At 34.8% G+C, this 19,941-nt stretch overlaps 1 protein-coding gene across 8 annotated transcripts in view; it reads left to right on the top strand.

Annotated features, from left to right (window-relative positions):
* The window catches only part of BBS9 (Bardet-Biedl syndrome 9), a 335,690-nt gene that overhangs the window by 163,174 nt on the left and 152,575 nt on the right, over positions 1–19,941 (top strand). For 6 of the 8 annotated variants that reach the window (XR_004748060.1, XM_035316948.1, XM_035316945.1 and 3 more), the window contains exon 21: positions 4,863–5,085. Coding sequence is in view for 7 of the 8 variants with exons in the window: in XM_035316948.1 (XP_035172839.1) it covers positions 4,863–5,085 (223 nt within the window). In the remaining variant the exon portion in view is untranslated. Of the gene's footprint in view, positions 1–4,862; positions 5,086–5,763; positions 5,801–12,850; positions 14,644–19,941 lie in introns of those variants that run through there. The other 2 variants (XM_035316951.1, XM_035316950.1) reach the window with 2 other exon arrangements.

Raw genomic sequence — 19,941 nt, forward strand, 5'->3', positions numbered from 1 at the left:
TTGATATTGCTTTCAGAATTCTGGAAATTCCTATTAGAATTTAATTATTTTTTATGCCAATAAAAATCAAATTAGTAAATAAACTTATGGATATTATGTATAATATTTGATCAAAGGAAGATATGATTAAAGAGAGCAGAATAAATACAAGAACTTTGGTTGCTTCTTTTTCTATTGTGTTAACCACAAATGTTCCTCTCGTGTTTAATAGGTTTGGAATGTATTTAAGCTTGAGTCATTTGTCTGGGTTTTCATCAGATTTGAAAAATCCCACTAGTCTGTCGGATTTTACTATTTCCCTGCTTTTATATATTCTAGCAGTGCTTGTTGTTGTTGTTAGTATAACCTGTAAATGGCTCTTACCTTAGAAATAATAACATTAATAGCGATAAAGTAAAGTAAAGTAAAGTAAGGTAAAGTCTGTCTCCTGTCTCCTGAGGACAACTATGAACACTCTTATTCACAGTTGACTGATGTGCCATTAGAATAATTTATTTACACTTAAGGCAGCTAGTATTAACTTATAGCTGTCTCAATCTTCACAGTTCCTGAGTTCTGTTAATTCCATAAAGCAGAATTAATCTTCCAACAGACACTTTTTTTTTTTTTTTTTTTTTTTTTTTTCCCCTCCTTAGCACATTGTCCTCTAGATCCTTTCCCTGGAATGTCCTCAGCCCTTCGCTGTTTCTGAACTCTTACAGCAGCCCCTTCCTTCTGCTTACATCTTGAGTTCTGCTTCCACATCCAGAAATCCTGTCCAGGTTATTTCCAGGTTGGAGAAACTGTGCTCTAACCAGTATTATCATTTATTTTGATCTGTTCTTCCTACAATGATGCTGCACTTTCCTGTCTAAAATGTTTTCTGTTGAGAGTTTTGAGTGAATTTTATTTGACTTTAGACTTATGAAGGGATTCAGCAGCAAGCTCTGCTGTAAACAGATTTCTGTAGATAGGAGAAATAGCTATGCAAATGACTATATCTAACCTTTTAGAAAAATATGACTATTTTTAGTCATAGTGAGCTTTCTGTATCAGCAAGCATTCTGCGAGGTGCTGCTGCTCTTCTGTATTACCTAGCATAAGAATGGAACTGTCTTTGAAAGTCTTTGTTGTTAGACTTCTGGGCAAACAATTCTGCTTGAAAGTCTTCAACCAGAGTAAAAGGCACAACAAAGATTCCAGTAACTTCCCATCCTATCTATGTATTTGGCGAAATAAGCAGACTTCTAGGACAAAACATTCACCTCACAACCACAGCAAAAACTATCTTTGGTTTTTATTGTTTTCTAAACATTCCCCTAACAAAAATCTTCTGGTGCTTAGAACAACATTTCTTTCTTTTGCAGGCTAAATCATTAACTCATTAACCTCATATCCTTTCAAACCTTGTAGGTATCATCTCCAAGCTAAATACTTTTGTAGGGGGTGGTATTTACATATTTACTTTATATTGTCTTTTGTTTTGCTTTCATATATGAAGGATGTTTCCATCAGTCTAATTTTGAGTGATAAAATAGTTGATTACATTGAGCTATTATTTACATTTCCTATATTAAGCACCACAAAGTGAAATAGCATATGCAAAGAGAACCGCTTGCTTGTCTCTTATATCTAGAGAAGAAAACACTTGAAGACTAATAGTTGGGCAAAACTGAATTCCGTGGTTATCTATGTTAAAAGAGAGGAAAAGTTACTGTGGCCATTGCATTGGGGTTAATTATGAATATCAATTATTCTTTTTGGTTGTGTAATGATGCAATGTAATAAACTAGTTAGCTTCCGACTTCACAGCACAAACCCGCCATCTGTTCAAGTGGCCGTGTTTTGGTGTACACACCAGTCTTGAGCATTTTGTGTTCAGAGCCTTTGGGGATTTAAGCTTTGGTACATTACCTGAATTTATTTACAACAATTTCAGAACAGTAAAGAAGATGAAAAGCTGTTTCATATAAAATCTGAGCTTGCGTTCTCAACACACCCCAGGGCTCCTTTCAGTCCTCTAGTTGAATCTTTTCTTTGCTTATGTGTGTGTGTGTGTTCTCTTTAGAGCTTGAAAATTAATATTGTATTAAAAATAAATCCAGGTATTATTTACATCTATTATGGGTTTTCATTACAGGCCAAGAGATTGCTGGAGCAAAAGTCTTTTGTACAACTACATTCTCAATGAAACGATGATTTTTAACTTTTCAGAATAGAAATTTAACTAAAAGTACTTATTGGGCTGCTTGTGCAAAGCTAATATATGTACGAGTAGTTGCTATAATCTGGTCCAGGTAAAACTTCATTTGCAAAACTCGTAATTTTGAAAGGCTTGGTAATCTAAAGAAAATGTGGTTTTCTCCACTCAAAACATATTTAAGACAGTCCCGTAAGCTATCTTTGCAACTCACTGATTTGACTGCACACTGTTTCACAATGGTTAGTCAAATCAATCTCTATTACTAGAGAGATCATCAGCTAGAGGAGGCCTACCTTGGCTGCTTAGATGTTTGTTCACAACTCACTAAAACAGTGTTTTTGTGTTAAAACCTTCAGTGTGTATCAAAAAAGATTTTAATAAAGTCTAATGTCATTCAGTGTTGAGAAAAGTAGATAAACTAAGAGTTTACCTAAGAACTGCTTAAAATTTGGTAAAACTTTTTGGATGATTTTGATTAAAAGCAACAAATGCTTTTATTTTTCACAGACAGTGTCCATGGTGAAACTTGTAGGTAAAGAATCTTTTTTGTTTGTTTGTTTGCTTGTTTCAAAGTGACATGTCAGGTTGTACAATATTATTATCTACTGAAATCTTTCACGTATTTACTAAATCTTGTCTGTGCTGGAAGTGGCTCATCCCTGTTATGAGGGAAAATGAGGCAAAACCACTGCACTGCTAGAAATTCTAATGTGATGTTTGCAGCAGGAACTATTAGATTCTCAGTGTTTTTCAAGTTAAGTGTCTTCATTGTCTTTAGAAAATGGATTTTAGTACCTTTTTTAAACTTACGCATGTATTTGAGATGGAAACTGGCTGCTGTAAAAATCTGTGCCATGCAGCTGAATAAAATTTTGACAGGACCTCCAGTAAGAGCAATGTAGCTTAACTAGAACTTCTTCTTTCACTTCACAGAATCACAAAACTGTAGGGGTTGGGAGGGACCTCAAGAGATCATCGGGTCCAACCCCCCCACCAAAGCAGGTTCCCTAGAGTAGGTTGCCCAAGTAGGCATCCAGACGTGCCTTGAATATCTCCAGAGAAGGAGACTCCACAACCTCCCTGGGCAGGCTGTTCCAGTGCTCCATCACTCTCATTGTGAAGTTCTTTTGCATGTCAGTGCGGAACTTCCTGTGCTCCATTTCATGGCCATTACCTCTTGTTCTGTCCCCACAAACCACTGAAAAGAGTTTGGCCATATCTCTTTGTCTCCCACGCTTCAGGAATTTATAAACACTAATAAGATCCCCTCTCAGTCTTCTTTTCTCCAGGCTGAACAGACCCAGGCCTCTCAGCCTTTCCTCATAGGGGAGATGCTCCAGAAGCGCGTTTTAATCCTGTGAGATCCTGACCCCATGTACAATTAATTAACCTTGTCTGTCGACCAGTTAAACTCAGGAGCAGAGTCTTGCAGCCAAGCAGGAGGCTGTGATGCTCTGCCTCCTGTGAGGGTCTGCCCTTCCCCATTTATGTATTGTGTCACTGGATCAGTATACTTCCTACATCCTAACAATTTATCTGCAGCATGAATTCTCAGATGCTGAATGGGCCTCCAATTATATTGTCTAGAATTTTAGAATAACAGTAGGTTAATCATTTGCCCCACAGGGAACATTATTTTAGAGGTTTCTTTTTGTTCAGCAAAATGCTAATACCTTCAAATCTTCCTAAGAGTTAGGTACTCCAGGTTAAGCCTGATGCTGAAATGAGATTGAATGTATAATTACTGTCACATTCCAGTGTTCTATGACACCTGAGAAAACTTAAAAGTTAAATATTGGGAATATAAGTAGTGTATACTTGTGAAATCAGTCCTGCTAGTATCACAAATCTGCATTTGGTCTTCAGATTCTAGCAGTGTATTTGATTTGGTTAAAAGAAGGTGCAAAGACTCTACTTAACTATTATCTACAAGAGAAAAATAAGGTACATATGCAAAATATGAAGCTGAGTCTTCTACCAATTAAAAAGTTAATTTAATGAATTAAGTAATTTTCATATCTGTTTCAGATGATACAATCAATATGACAAGTTTACATGGTTTACTAATATCTCTTCCTGTGAGCATTGACTCAGTTCTGTTGTGGCAACTATGACAAAGCTTGCTGCTCATAGGATGATGGATTTCGGGTATCACACCTGTACTCATGGTGTTCCTTCAGCCCCTAAATACACAGAATGATAAACAAAAAGCCATTAGTGGATATTACAACCATGACTGTAGAATCACTTTTTAGTATGGGTTTTAGAGTAGACCACTTGCACCTTCAAATGTTTTTTAGCCTTTTAAAGCATAGGGAGGGAAGAATCCCCCCCCCCAGGGGATTCCAAAGGGATTCCAAAGAACATATAATGGGATACCTATTTTTTTGCTTGTTTTGACATGTCTTCAGTATGACGTTACATACAACATATTATAATGCTTGTATTTATATTTTAATTATGTTCTGAATTCCAAATGTTGCATGCAGGATTTTCCTCCTTTGATTCACTAGCAAATTAAGGGCTGGATGCTTATGCCTTTTATTAATTCCTTAATTATATTTTATGTATCAGTGTTGTCTGAAAATTTTTAGTCCTTTGTTTGTTACTTTGTGTATCATATGCTATATGATAATACAGTTCACCTTATTTTATTTTTTGTCTATTTTCTTTAATCCAGGGTTGGGAAGAAACTGTGGATTCTGCCATTTCTTCCTTACTAAGAACTTGCTTGTCAAAGAGCTCTAAGGAACAGGCACTGACTCTTGGTGGCCAGTTGAGCATGCCCAAAGATACCAGCAGACTTAAGAAGAATATCAGCCTGTTCTGTGATAGACTGGCCAAAGGTGGTCGCCTTTCCTTAAGTACAGAGTCAGCCACTCAGCAATTTTCTGTTGTGCCAGGTAAAACATGAAGTTTGTGTTCATAATTCAAAGCATATATTTGCATATAAAAAATAAAAATTATGTTTGGAGCTTGTTTTTTCACTGGTTGTGGAAACCAGACACTGCTTGTGGTGTTAACTAATAGAATCTGTTAGTTAATATAATGTTAAACCAAAGTTGTAGCTCAGTTTGATAATTTCTTACTCATCCTAGAGCATATGAATAGTTATGGAGCAAATGTACTCCGTATGGTCATCTAAATACTCTAATAACTTAATTATTGAACACTTCTAATACTCTAAAAGCTCACTTATTTTTTGCACTTTCCAATTAAATTTATGTTGTGCAATTCTAACATACATGATGGAAAAGTGAGGAGTGAGAAGTTCCACTTACTTGAAAAATTTATTGAGAAATTACTGTAGTTGTATTACCAACTCCATGACATGCACATGGCTAATCGTAATGCAGTGATAACGCTGCATACAAAAATCTGCAACTTTAGAAAGTGCAAGTTGGGTAGATGATGCATGAAATTAATGATCAAACTAATTTAAACAGGTCTTGAAGGACATTTCTCATTTAGAAAAGGAACTCAACAATTCAGTGCTGCACAGTGATAGAAATGAAAATGATGGAATCAAAAATGTTTAAAGAAATGTTATTCATGCCTTTTTCTATATTCGCACTTGACAGTGGGAGCACAAATACACCTCTCTAGAAGATTCTGAAGGTTAGCATCTTTGTTCTGCTGCAAGACATTTTCTTCCTGCCTTTTTTCTCCAGTTGGTCAGAAGGGATCTTAATAGACATCACATATTCCTGCTGACTTGGCTACACCGTATTTTTACAACTACCAGCTGTTTAGGTGGGAAGCTTGTTCAGCTTCACAGTGCTCCAACCATCATCATCTCTGTATGGTCTTAGGCCCTGATGACCTTCTTTACCTACAGCGGTCTTCACAAATGTAGGGAAAAGTATACATTGTATGTATACTTCATGCTTAAAATTGAATTTAGTATTTTGTCTTCATGGGTGTTGTTTTTGATTGGAAGAGATTGTTAGGACAGTATCTTGATTTTTAAGTAGTACAGTATCTTGATAATTTAATTCCTCTTTAACGCAATCTGAATGGCTTGTGCAATGTTTCAGTGATTCATTTAGATGTCCTTGTTATTACTATGTGCAATCCTTTTTTTGCATGTGGTAATCCAAATGCTTTGGTAAAATGGCCAGAGAATGCAATGCCAGAAACTATTCTATTTAATTAATTTCTCCTTAGTGTTATGCTGTGCCCATATCTGGAAGTGGACTGATAATCACATGAAATGAAGAAGTGAGCCAGAATAAATATCAAATTAGTTTTACATATTTTTTCAGTATTTATTTGAAAAGTTGAAGTATACATTAAGTGGATTTCATTTGTTGAACTTATAAAATATTATATAAGCATTGTTTCTCATTCTAAGAATTTTGAAAAGGTGTAAATAGCTGCCACTCATCTTTTTCCATCTAAACTAAGGATGAAAAGATTTAATACAGAAATTTACTTCTGCCTGTTCAATTTACTAGTCTTACTGAGATCAGGGGACTGTTTGTTTTGGTCATGACTCATTACTCTTTCAGCAAAACAGTAGATTTTCTAAAGATTGTATACAAATGAGAAGAAACCTTACTCTTGATGAAGGACCTTGAGAAAGCAATCCGATCATGCCCTCCCTATTGCATGTACAACAATTAAAATTAAAAAATGCTGAATTCATTCCTTTCTATTACAGGAGGCCAAAATAACAAGAAGTCATAAGTGACAAGTACTAGAATAATTTTTCCTACTGTGGTACAGGTAGACAGTTATACTACCTCTCAAATAAAAATAGTATAAGGAAGAAGCACCTTCCAAGCAAAATCGAAAAATTTGACTGTGGGTTGTTAACCATGTATTGATGATATATGGGATTAGGATTAACATTTCACATGATTAATAGTGAAAAACTAAGTACCTGTAAGTGGCTGGTTGAGACCTTGAATAACAATGTCTCACACAACATAAACTGTTTTACCTATACATGAAATGCCCTTTGGTCATGATTTATGTTAAAAGGAATTAAAATCTGTAATCCAAATATAGATTCAAGAATAAATCATTTTACTTTCAAAATTGCTGACTTTAGTATGTAGCCATTTTGAATATCAAATCACCTAATAAAGAATCAAAATTATGACCTAATTAGGCTAACACTTGAGAAGGTCAAAATAAGGTATCAATTAGAGAAATTATTATAAAACCAAATTTAACTTTTTCACTAAGAGTTCAGCATGGAGCACTGAGAAGAGGTTCTATATATTTATGTATTTACTTTTTAACTATGGAAACTATATGGATTTTGGAAAACCTTGGTAGAGCTAACATCAAACTTATGTTATACTTAAAAATAATTTCACTTTAATTTTTATGACAGTCTCATTAGAAATAAATTCTTCTGCCATGTGCTTATAGTAGCAGAGTATTTAAGTAATTAATTTCTAGCAGAATGTGTTGTATGCTCTGAAGCAGTGTGAATGCTTGATTGCCTTTGGACAGAGACTGAAGAAAACTTTTTTTTAAAAAAAAATTTATTTGGGGCAGGGAGAGGATAAGATGTTTCTGAGGCTTTTAAAACATGCTTTCTGCCTTGTGTCACCTGTTGTAGTTTTCTGTGGCTTTCTCTGCATTAACAACTAGTATGCTAAGCAGATTTACAGAGGGCAATAACTGAAGCTGGCAACAGAACTTGTATGCATTTCAGAGGGGATTTCTCTGAACTAGCTCTGTTCCTGTCCAATGTACTGATCCTCCAGTAAGAGTGCTTTGGGTGCATTCCTGGCATTCATCTTTTAGATTTACCTAAAAGAAGTGAGTTTGTGTACCTAAGCTTCAGACCAGGCTAGACCAAAAGATAGTCCCATAATTGTTCAGTAATGTAGCTGTTATTAGCTTAAGGATGTTGTTCAATGTCACTTTTTCTTAAGCCCATTCTTTTTTCTTAATGTTCAAAACTCCTTTTTCTATTGCAACGTTTTTTTTTTCTTTTAGTGTTTTGAAAGTGCCTAGGACCCTTCAAACATTGCAGCACTCTAACAGTAAACTGGATTTTTAAAGGTTATACATAGTATGTTCAAGATGATGTGCCCTGAAATCTAGGGGAAATATGTGAAAAGCCATGTTAAAAAAACCTGATGCCTACCTTTAAGTGTGCAACTAGTTGAAAGATGCATTCAGAATGTAGTTACCAATATTTGTAGTCAATTCAGAAATATATGCTAGAGGTATGACATGGTCACTGCTGTGTCTGGTTTTCTTCATCAGTGATGGAACAGTGAGCATAATTCACATGTTAAATTTGTGGTTTTGCAATAAGCTAAAAGTAGTTTCAAGCACATTGAAAGAGCAATAATTCAGAATGATCTTGATGAATTATACAAACGATCTGAAATCGGTAAGATGAAATTCAGTGGAGACAAGTGCAAAGACTCTAGCAAATAAAAGCCAGACAAATGAATTCAAAATTGAGAAACAATTCCTTAAGTACTGCTGGCATAGGAGAAAATTTGGGGGTCATAGTGGACCAGATGCTGCATGGAAGTCAGTAACATGATCCTATTAAATCAAATTCCAACTTCGGAATGTAGTGATATAACTTTAATGAAGAGAGTTAAATATTTCTTTCTGTTCTTCCTGAGGACGATTCAATTGAAATGATTTGGTAACACAATTTAAGAAAAGCTTAGATTAATAGAATTCAGAGAAGAACATACAATATAATTAATTGAAACAATTTGATTTTTATTTTTTCTGAGGGTAGTAAGAAAGAGAGGGTTGAGAAGGAATATGGTCGTTTTCCAGTATGTAAAATGTTCTCATAAACTATTAAAAGTTGATCATAATCATTCTCTAAATGTGATTATAAGTAACTGCAGGCCACATCAGGCTATGTCACGCACTGTGTTGCCTTTGGCAATGAGAAGTCTGGATGAGGGGAAGGGCAAGGGGCTTGGGGAATGGTGCCAACCCACTGTGTGGGTCAAAGCCAGGGAAGTGCTGAGGAAAGGTGATGTAGACCTCCCAGGTTGGTTATCATGTATTGTGTTTAATGGGTGTGAGAATTTATAGCATAAATCCTGATTACCTGTAGTGAATTAATTCTGTAGCTTTTAGAGGTCTCATATTTTCTGTGTATTTTGCAGGATCATTTTGAAAACCTTAAATTGTGTCAGCTGTGGGTATTTGGAAAGTTCTTTAGGTCTTGGTCTGATTGGAGCTGTATTTGAAATACAGCCTCACCCATTTTTTGGGTATCTCACAACTACTCTTTGGTTAGAGCGTGACTCTGTTTTTCCTGTAGTTGTTTTTTGTACAGCTGGCATCTGTATCAGTTCATTGTTTTGTTTAAGCAAGGATTTTTATTTTTAAGTTGGAAATTTATTTTTATTTAAACAATCCTTTGTCTTCTCCCTCTCTCTCCCCCCTTTTTTTTTAAACTGGAGTTCAATAACTTTTTCTCTGTTTTGGATTGCTTATGGGATCTTTGCACTGTGCTTTAGTGGGATTTACTTGTTTAGATTAGTATAACTGGAACACTAGAGAAATTATTAACCTGAAAATGAGTTACTGAGTACCAAAACACATGGAATTCAGAAGATGGTAATTTTCTCAGATCAACTAAAACTTCAGAACTGAAATGATAAGGAAATCCAGGAATATTTTGCATCCAGTAAACAGGATTTACAAATAGTTTCCTGTCAGTGTAATACTGTAGATTCACATAAAGGTAGAGCTTGAAGGCACATTATCTGCCCATCTCATTCTTTTTTTCTGTGATATAATGGGGTAAATGTTTCTGGAGTGTCCTTGGCAGAAGTTTATTTGAACTCTGTTTTCAAAATGGAATACTTTTCCATTTGTCCACATCTCATATATGCTGCTATACTCTCCTCCACCTCAATCTCCAGATCCTTTTCCTACACATTCATTGCCTAAACAGATGTTTCCAATTCAGTATTTATATATATGATGTTGCTTTCCTAAGTGTAGTGATATATACTTCATGTTTCATCTTCATAGCATTTTTTTTTTTGATTTATCAATCGATTTATAACTTTGTTCTGCAAAGAGCTTATAAATCTTCTGTTTGGTGTTACCCGCTTTGCGTAATCATGAATTTATCATTCAGATTATGAATGGGTAAATGCAAACTTTAAATACATGTTTTAAATCATTGTATGTATGCATATGCACTCAAAATGTATTTCAAGTCATTTGTTTCGTTTTTTTTTTTTTTTTTATAAGCTTACAGAAGGAAAAAGAAAAAAGACCTATTTTCAAAATCCTGTAGCAATACTTGTGAATGATATTCACTCATTTTAGAACTGTGTTCTTAACTGGAAGACTGGGATGCAGCAATACGTGTCATATTCCTTAAGGAACCCTCTGTTGATGCACTACTAGACTTGAGGAGGGTATCAAGCCTAATTGGAAAAATATGCATTTGAGTTCCTAGAAGAGCAACATTAATATTGTTTATATATATTAAAAACATGAATATTGATGTAAAACTCTTAGTACACAGAGTAGTACTGTAAAGAAAGAATAACTTTTTTTTTTTTCAATTGTAAAAAAATGAATTTGCAACAACAAAATCTTATCTCTTACAGTGTTAATTAGAAATTCGTTCATTGGTGTCATCAGGGGAAAGGAAAAAGCAGTATTACTTGGCTATTCTCAAACTTTATGGTGTGGACTAACAGAGAATGCCTTGTGAAATGTAGTGCCTGTTGTTTGTACTCTGAGGTTCCCAGCTCCTGGCTGTAACACTGTTACCTCAGTAGTAACTGCATTGTTATTATTATTATATATTATTATATTATTGTTTATTATTATTATTATTTTCCCAGGAAAGTTAGAATCAGTAAGTTTAAAAAATATTGAAAAGTAATTTAGCATCCTGAAGAGGGCAGGGAAGATGGCCCAGAGGACTAGTCCATTCCTTTGAACTAGCAGCAAATATACACTAAATCAACAGAGGCTGATCACAGTTGGAAAACTTTTCCTGGACCTTAATTATTGTGAGCCTGAGATCATAGTGCATTGACAGCTTTGTATAGCACTCAGTGTTGGGTGCAGAGTAGTGTATAAAAATGCCAAGTTATTAATTCTCATGGATATGATACAAATCCAGTGTTGTTTATCTCTACAGAAGTCACAGTCCATTATGAAATAAGATTCTTACTTAAAATGTTTTCCATATGTTTTTTTGTAACCCTTAGAAATTATACTTTTTACGTGATTTGTCCTAAATTAGTTTAAATGTATACTAAATTTTTTTAACAATGCTCATTAAATCTTTGTAAAAAAAAGTGAAAGTAAAGTTTTATTCAGAGAGTTTGTTCTGTGCTGCAAATACTGCAAGGGTTTTTTACACCTGAAGATTGCTCGGTGATGATTGATGGAACTAGTAGTCCACTGAGGTCAGTGGAAACTTTGTCATTGAACAGATTAGATCCAGCACTTTACTCATAATTTTGATAGTACTCTGCCTGTTCCACTGTTTCATGAGACAGAGTAACCAAAGTGCTTTGGGAGTGACCTAGAAGACATTTTTATCTATCTGAGATCTCGGGAGTCTAATCTTTAATAGAAGTGACTATTTCTCATTGAAATTCATTTTGAGGACTTCTTTCCCTTAAGTGTAGCCAAAGATTTTGCAGACACACTTATAAATCAATACAAGCCTATCCATTCCTATTATTTGTTTGATCAGCCCTTAATCATGAGATTGACATTAACTCACTAATTAACTCACTTTAACTGTTGCAATGAAAACTCTAACTCATCTTTTCTACCTTCCTTAAAATCATATAGGTTGCTCAGTTAAATAACTTTGAAGGCTGATTACCCCAGGAAGTGGGTGACTTATTAGGAGTGAATAATAAAAATAAAAAATTACATATTATATTATCTTAAAAAAATGATTTTTTTTCATTTAAACAGTGAGAGTACATTTCTTATGTTTCCTGGGTATATTAACTTTTTTTTTTTTTTTTTTTGATTTAAATAAATATCTGAACTATAGTGGTAAATCACTAGAATATCACATTCATTAGTCTTCATTCTCTCAAGTTCTCAAACCTCTCATAGGCATGCTTATCTGATCCAAAAATAAATGTATGTCTGTATTTTAATTATAGCAATAACAATTAATGTATGCCTGCATTTTAACAATTAGATACTTCTGCTCTTTTGCCCATAGAATCTGGGGTTCCCATACCCAGGAAAAGTTTTCTCTGTGGGAGGAAGCTGTGTATTGGAAGAGTTCTACAAGTGTTTGCTTCTCTCCTTGCCAAAGATCATCTACTTGTGTTGAAACTAAACCAGAACAGTCATCACCATATTAGTTTTTCAAACTTTCCTTCCCTTACTTTCATTACCTTAATAAAAAGCTAACATAAACATTTGGTAAAAAGTGTACTTTTTATATACTCTCTATTGTTTTTCCTTCTAGTAAGGTTCCTTTTTACCAGTATAGCTCTGTTTTGCTCGGGCTTCTCCATTTTTCCTATTATTTCCATTTATTCTCTGTGTTACACTTGTTTCCTTCTCTTTACTTTGCCCATTGATATGCACAGTTCTTTCACTGTGATAGTTAAGGCAAGTAACTTTACTCACTCAGGTGGCTTGTAATAAATGTCTCTGACAGTGAGAGGTAGCAATAAAATGATAGGAAGACCATTTTCCTAGTCAGCTGTCAATCTGGATGTCCCAAAGCAGTTACTGTAGAGAAAACCCTGAGGTACTAAAGTGGATCTATCAAGCAATGAGATTCTGGGAAGGTTTGACAAAGGTGTAACCGAGACTAAATTAATAAACAGCATGGTCATTGTGTGCTTCTGTATTCAATTTGTGCAGCTCTGGGTGGGTGAACTGTTGAGCCCATAACTTTCTGCTTGCCATCTAATTGCAGATAATAATCACATAAGAATGATAAAAAGAACAAAGAAGTTGCCATAAGTCTTACAGAACCTAGCATTGCTGTGCACTTCTGCGTTTTCTCATGCCAGCTAATAATGAGACATGATATGGCGTAACATGCAACCTAATAGAGTAATTTAAGCGTAACTTAAGTGTGACTTCTAGTTCTTTTAAAATATTCTAACATAAATTTATCAGCTGTTCATGATGAACAATTCTATCTTAATTTAAAAGCCTAGAAAAAAGCAAGTAGTAATGTATCAGACATTTTAAACAATTTTTGGGGGGATCTATTTTTGAAACTTAAATATGTCTCTTGCCCCATAAAGCTGATTTAGTGAAAAGGAAAGGGAGTAGCAAATCATTAGGGAGAATTTTGGGAGTGCTTACACCAACAACATTTTCTGGTTGCTCAAGAAAAGCTGAAGAGCAGCTTGGTGGAGCCAGAAACACTGATTGTTTGGCTCTCTGATGTGAATCATTACTCCCTGTAACTTATTTCCATTGTATCTTTACTCTTTAAAACTTTTATTTCCATTGTTTTAGTAGCTTTGGTATTTTAATTCTTTGAAATGGAAAATTGAACTATACAGACGTGATGTACCCAAGGTCCCACCATGAGCCAATAACACCTGTATGAATAGAATTCAAGTATAATGCCTTACAGTCCTGTGCTGTAGTTCCCACCTACCGTGGGTTTCAGGTGTTTTATTTTTAAGACAGGTTACAGATTACTAGATACTGATGAACAAGATTGCTTTACAGCTTATTCTTATATCATTTTGTATGATTCAGGTGAACAAATTTTGAAAATAGAAAACTGAACATCAGACAAGGGAAGAGAATGAAGAAGAATGTCAGAAGTGGTCTTTAATGTTCATGAATTTAGTCAAATTTAATCATGCTGCTGGACTTGGATTGTAGCTTTCTTAAAGTTGTTAATTTTCAAGAATTGCAAAAGAAATGGTAAATCACTGGAATAATTTTTTTTGAGTCTTAGAATGTGAAAAGAAGCGAAATAAGATGGAAGGGTATCAAGACGTTTTTGTATGCAGGGTTATGAAAAGTTTATTATGTAGTTGAGAAAATTTCCCCTCCTCAATTGATATTACAGCTGGCAAAAACCACAGAGTGCAGTGCAAAGGTTAAGAAGGCTAAAGCAATAACATGTTTTAAAAAATGAATAATTTAAAGAGGAAAATGTCATGCATAATGAATAAAAAGAAATCCCGCTTGAGATTTGATATTCATTCATTTGTTATACTATGAAATTTAGTTGGCAATGTTGCAATTCCAGCTTGCCTCATCTAAGTACAGTTTGGATCAACGCATTACTGCTTTGATGCGTATAGTCCTATTGCTGACTCTTTGCCTTGAAATCCATTAAATTTTAATACATCCTACTTAACTCTAAGTGGTCACAAAAGATTCATAATTTTGAGGTAAGCTTTTGGTGAAAATAATTGTGAGCTGAAAGAATTTTCCCTAGTGATCATATTTGTCATTGTGCTTTATATTCTGTATTTTGTTCTTGAGAAACCATAAGCAGAAATAAACTTCTAAAATCTGCACTAAGTAGTTAATTGCTCAAAGCTACAGAAAAGTGGTGTGTGGCTAAAGTAGGAAGAGTACAGCTTCTGGACTTCCATTTCAGATGATTCAAAAGTAGAAAGTAAAACAAACAAGAAGACCTAAACAGTTATTTGAAAAGGCTGTAATGTGTTGTAATCTTGTAATCTATTATTAAATAAAGCCAAACTTTAAAAATATAGCATAATCCTTCTATTTGATGTGTACTACTAATGAGGAAATCTGTCTTGTATGTCCAGTCATACTGCGGGTTTCTGCCTAACAGGTTTCCACTGGTTCCTTTAGGTTTTTGTTTCCTGTGATGTTTTGAGAATCTGTATGACAGAATGCCTTATTATTTGCACAGGAGCTGTGAGTATTTGGAGAGCATGGTTATCTCTGCTGTTTAAATGATATTACTTCTCCTTTTCAGTTCCTATCTAGACCACCATAAAATTATAATAATTGCCAGTTTTTGGCAGGTACAGATGTGACAAAGCAGATTCTTCCACAAAAAAGTACTGGGGAGGAGATATAACGGGGGGGGTGAGGCAGAGCAAATATCTCTCAGGTCACCCCTCCTCTCTTAAAATGCTGAAAAAAGGTTCTTTGGGAACCTGTACTGGTATTTAGCTTGTTTGTTGTGTGTGTGCAACAGTTCTCTTAAGTTGTCTAAATATTTCATTTTGCATCGTTTATAACTCAAGCCACAATATGTCAAGGTTAATTGCTTATTCAGTTTCTTCTGATTGGAAGTGACATCCTTTAGTTAGCAGATGCCATTTACATGTCAGGTGATGCTGTAGCTGTTATCTGAGGCACCACAGCTCATTCATTTTGCATTTGCTACTTGTTTTCAGACACATTTAGGTTGAGTAAACCTGGTTCTTCTCCTATGCTGTCATGAATTAGATAAATATTAACTGAAACTGGTAGTATTACATAAGTCTAAGCTGTTCAGAGCAAGTGTGCCCAGAATGAGATAGTTTGTTATTTGCATGTTTTTGTGTGTGTGTTATCACTGAACGTGGCCTACAGCTTTTGAAAGGAAACTCTTACTCCATATTTTGCTTGGTCCTGAATTTAACAAATCACTTGAGCTATGATGGTATTAATGTTTTTCCTCAATTTTCAGGTGTTTTTAAAATGAAGTTTTAAATTCATTTGTTTGTGCGTATGATTGATTTCATCGATTTTTATCATGCAGGGAGTGTAATATGTACAAGGCTGTGGAATTCTGTGGTGAATTAGCACTGCAAAATTATGTATACATCACTAACAACTTTTATAATGTATTTGTAATTCTACAATACTGTGAGGGAGTCTAACAAATCTAAACCTAGTGAAAATTACATATTTTCTACATGCAGAACTGATTTTTCAATTACTTCAGACTTCTTTAGGTCCTAATCCAAATCCTGATGAAATCTATGGGAGTTTTTCCATAGACTTCAGTAAATTTTGGCTCAGACCCCCAGTTTTCATTTTTTTCAAATAGATTTGCCAAAAATCTGCAGAGAGCCAGGCACTTGGAGAGTTTTCACTTGCAAAGTACAGCTGGTTTTGAGTTGCACACAGAAAAGTTCCCAATGCCTTTTTGAAACATAAAAAACAGTTTTAAGGTCTTATAACTTTAGTAGGTAGAAGATTGGCCTTAACATTTAAAGCATAAATTGCCTTGAGTCTTAGTGAAAGGTTGACAATTTCCATACTGGAAGGATTATTTTCAAAATGTATAAATACAGGATAACAAAGCTTAAGATGATGATCTTATTATAAGTTCAGCTACAGCTTTCTTGTGTTGTGAGTTTCAGAGCCAGGACTGTCTGTCCTAATAAATGCTATTTTTCTGCTACAACAGAAAACTACATTGCAATTAAAGAATAATTCCCTGGGGTTAACTACGCCAATTTGAGAGAGAACTCTTGAACTTCAGGGAACATAGAATGCAGCCAGATCCACCTGGTGGTGCAGAGTGGTTTTCACTGCCTCTGGGTGGTTGGATCTGTGCACTTGGCAGTAGATGTGGTTGGACAGGCTGGGTTTTAGAGAGCATGGGGCACACAGCCTGTGCCTCTGCAAGCATAGCTCATACCCTTTCATATCAACCTAAAATGAAAACAGTGGCATGTTACGTTAGTGTCTTGTGTTGTGGATGACACTCAGTAAAGTATAGAATCTCTCTCAATTTCCCTTGTAATTTTTGAGTGATCACCTCCAGCACAGATAGGGTGCAGACCTGGCTGCTGTAAAGCTCTTCAGACATTGTGAATTGCACCCCAAGGCCTTGATGGCTTTTTCTCAAGGAGAAGAGGTGACCTCTTCCTGAATCCAGATGCACAGCAGTGTTACAAAGTTGTGCATCATTAGTATTGAACTTGGACTTCTTTTTCTTAATTTTTAAAGAAGTGTCTTTGAAGACCGGTTAAGTTTATGACTGTATCACTTTGCTTTGTGAGCAGTCAACTGGTAGTCTGCGCATGAGACTGGTATGGATGGTTCAGCCAGTGTTCATGGGGTAAGCCAAGGTTCATAAATTCATGTTTCCCTTGCCCCTGTGCTTATTCAGATTCACCCAGCTCTAACATTTTCATCTGGTATTTCATCTGGAAAATGTAATAAAATCAAACATAAGGTGCTTCATAATACTGGCAAATGTGAAAATTCTTAAAAATAGTTCTCTTTCTCAAGTTGTATCACTGGCTGAACCACAAACAGCAGTGGTAAGGGGGTAAGCAAAAATGAAAAACTGCTTAAACTTAAATTGCAAAGATTGTTTTGATTCAGTTATACTTTGAAACAAAGATTTAGCTCACCCTCAGCTATTTAGAATGATGATAAAAACTTATAAAAGTAATAGTTAAGTAAATAATGCACAGTTAGTTTCTTGTAGGGCTATATAAGCCCTAAAAAAATGGTCTAAAAATAAATTTAAAACAATAAAAAAAATACAGGCTTGATGAGTTTCATGTGATTAACATAGTAAGATGGATCTCTGTTGCGTGTCTACCATGGTTTGTGAGTACAAATACCACAGCAGAGTGCATTGCCAGTGTCTCTGTCTTTTGATGAAAAATGTACTTTATTGATTTTGACCTTCACCAAAGTCTGACTATTTTTCCACTTGAAGAAAACTAGTTAACTGTAAATTAGAGATATCACTGAAAGTGGTATTACCTCAAAGGTGGGATATGATTAGGGGGATGTTCCACTGTATTAATTGAGTTTCCATTTTAATGACATACTGTCTTCTATGTAACAATAAGCAGCTGTGTCACACTGTGCATTTCAAAGAACATTTACTTACTTAAATTTACCATTAAGGATCAAAGAGAGGATCTTATGTATATGGATGATGAAGGATGCCTCAATTCAAATGGATGGCTGAACAGAAATAGTGGAACTAGAGGGTAATAAATATTGTGAACAACCTTTCTTTAATGCAAGTTATGTGGTGCTGAACTATATTAAATTTTATAGCTGTACTGAGAAATATTTCATTATTATCTTAAAACTGCATCAGAGTACTGATAAGCATGTGTCTCTTCTAGCGCTTTAAAAATAAACTTTTCAGTCAAAAAGGATGTTTTTCCTAGTGAAAAAAATATGCTGGTGACAGTCTTAAAAGCAGGTTAGAAATAAATGGATTCTTGAATTACATATAGGAACTTGTGGAGAACGTTTCAGAGTGAAGTCTGGCTAAATGATTGGGGTGTTCCTTCTGATCTTAAAATCTATTTAAATACATATGAATTAGTCTCTTTGGTTTTTATCTTCTCTAAACTGCAGAGGATTTTTCATAACCAAAGTAGCTATTAGGGGTATTAGGTGGCTGTTCAAGGATACTTAAATGGAGTTACGAGGCTCTCATATGAATCAAGTGATTGATAAAGCAGGCCATAATGTGAAAGTAGTTGAGCAAGAAATTAAAGTTAATGGAGTAAATTGTTAGATATGCTGGGTCTGATTACTTTCTAATGTAAACATCTGAGAAAAAGGAAATTATATGGAGTAATATAAGGTGAAGTCAAACCACAATCTTATGATAAAGTAATTAGATGTTCAAACCTAGCAAAGGCCATGTTATGTGTTATAGATAGAAGGATCATAGGAACATAGGAAAGTCCAGTGGACTTTGTTCTAAAAGTCCTTCTTAAAGCAAAGCGGATTCTTATGGTGCCTGTGACAATAAAAAACTGACATTTTCCTACAAAGGTACTATATGGACCAAATTAAATACTTTGCAATACAATCCAAGTCTGAGGAGTGCAAATTAATGAGTTCGGATTGATTATTTCATATAATTAGTTATTGAGGGAAAAGTGCTTGTTCTACAATCTTCTTAAAACAAATTTCCCTAATATTTTAGAATAAAAAATACATGTATCTTTCTGCCAAAAAGAACCTTAGTTTTAGGTCGTCTTTGCAGCACATTAAAAGCAGAGTTGTATTCTAGTGTAGTGTAAAATTGATTCTCATGTGGCTAAGTGATTCTCTCTGGCTACTGAATTGCATATACATGAGATCATTTTGTTTAGTGTAGTTACAGTGTGTATTACAAGTGCTGTGTAGAAATGTAAGAGGTGTTTAGTTATACTGATCGTGGTTAGGCTATTCTTAATGCAAGTTCGTGCTATGTAGAAGATATTCCTTCAGGTATGTGCTTTGTGGTTCATTGTAAAGTAGGAAGCTTTCTGCAACATTACTATGCCAGAACAATAACACACTACAGTTCTTGGATCAAACTTTTCATTTCTTAATGCCGGCTGGCCACTTCAACAGGTATGAACATCAGTGATTGGTTATGAATGGTAAGGGAGCAGTAATTATTCATTTGCAGATTAGCAATAAGGTTATATACAGTAGAGCTTTGGTCCATCTGACTCTTTGCTAAGATGAAAGGCAGATCTTGGTTGTGTGTGCTGTTTGCTTGTGTTGTAATATTTTTGGCAAGTCAATGGTTTACCTTGGTAGAATGAAAAAGGAATAGTTAGAAAAGTATATACAATCAAGACTCTACATGATAGGTTGTATTAAGAAATTCTCATCTGGTTCAGCAGTCTTATCCTTCTGAACAGTGAACTAATTGCTTTGATCAACAAGATAAGGGTGAAATCTTGGCCCCATTGAAATCACCGGGAGTTTTTCCATTGACTTAATTTAGCCAGGATTTCTCTCATTTATTTGATGGTAGTGTATGTTATTGTTTTAACTATTTTCATTTAGTGGGTGGTAACCTACTCACTTAGCAGAACACATGGGAAAACTCTGAAATAAACTTTAAAAAGTACATTCAGAGT

Source organism: Oxyura jamaicensis, chromosome 2, assembly GCF_011077185.1.
Source record: "Oxyura jamaicensis isolate SHBP4307 breed ruddy duck chromosome 2, BPBGC_Ojam_1.0, whole genome shotgun sequence".
NCBI lineage: Eukaryota > Metazoa > Chordata > Aves > Anseriformes > Anatidae > Oxyura > Oxyura jamaicensis.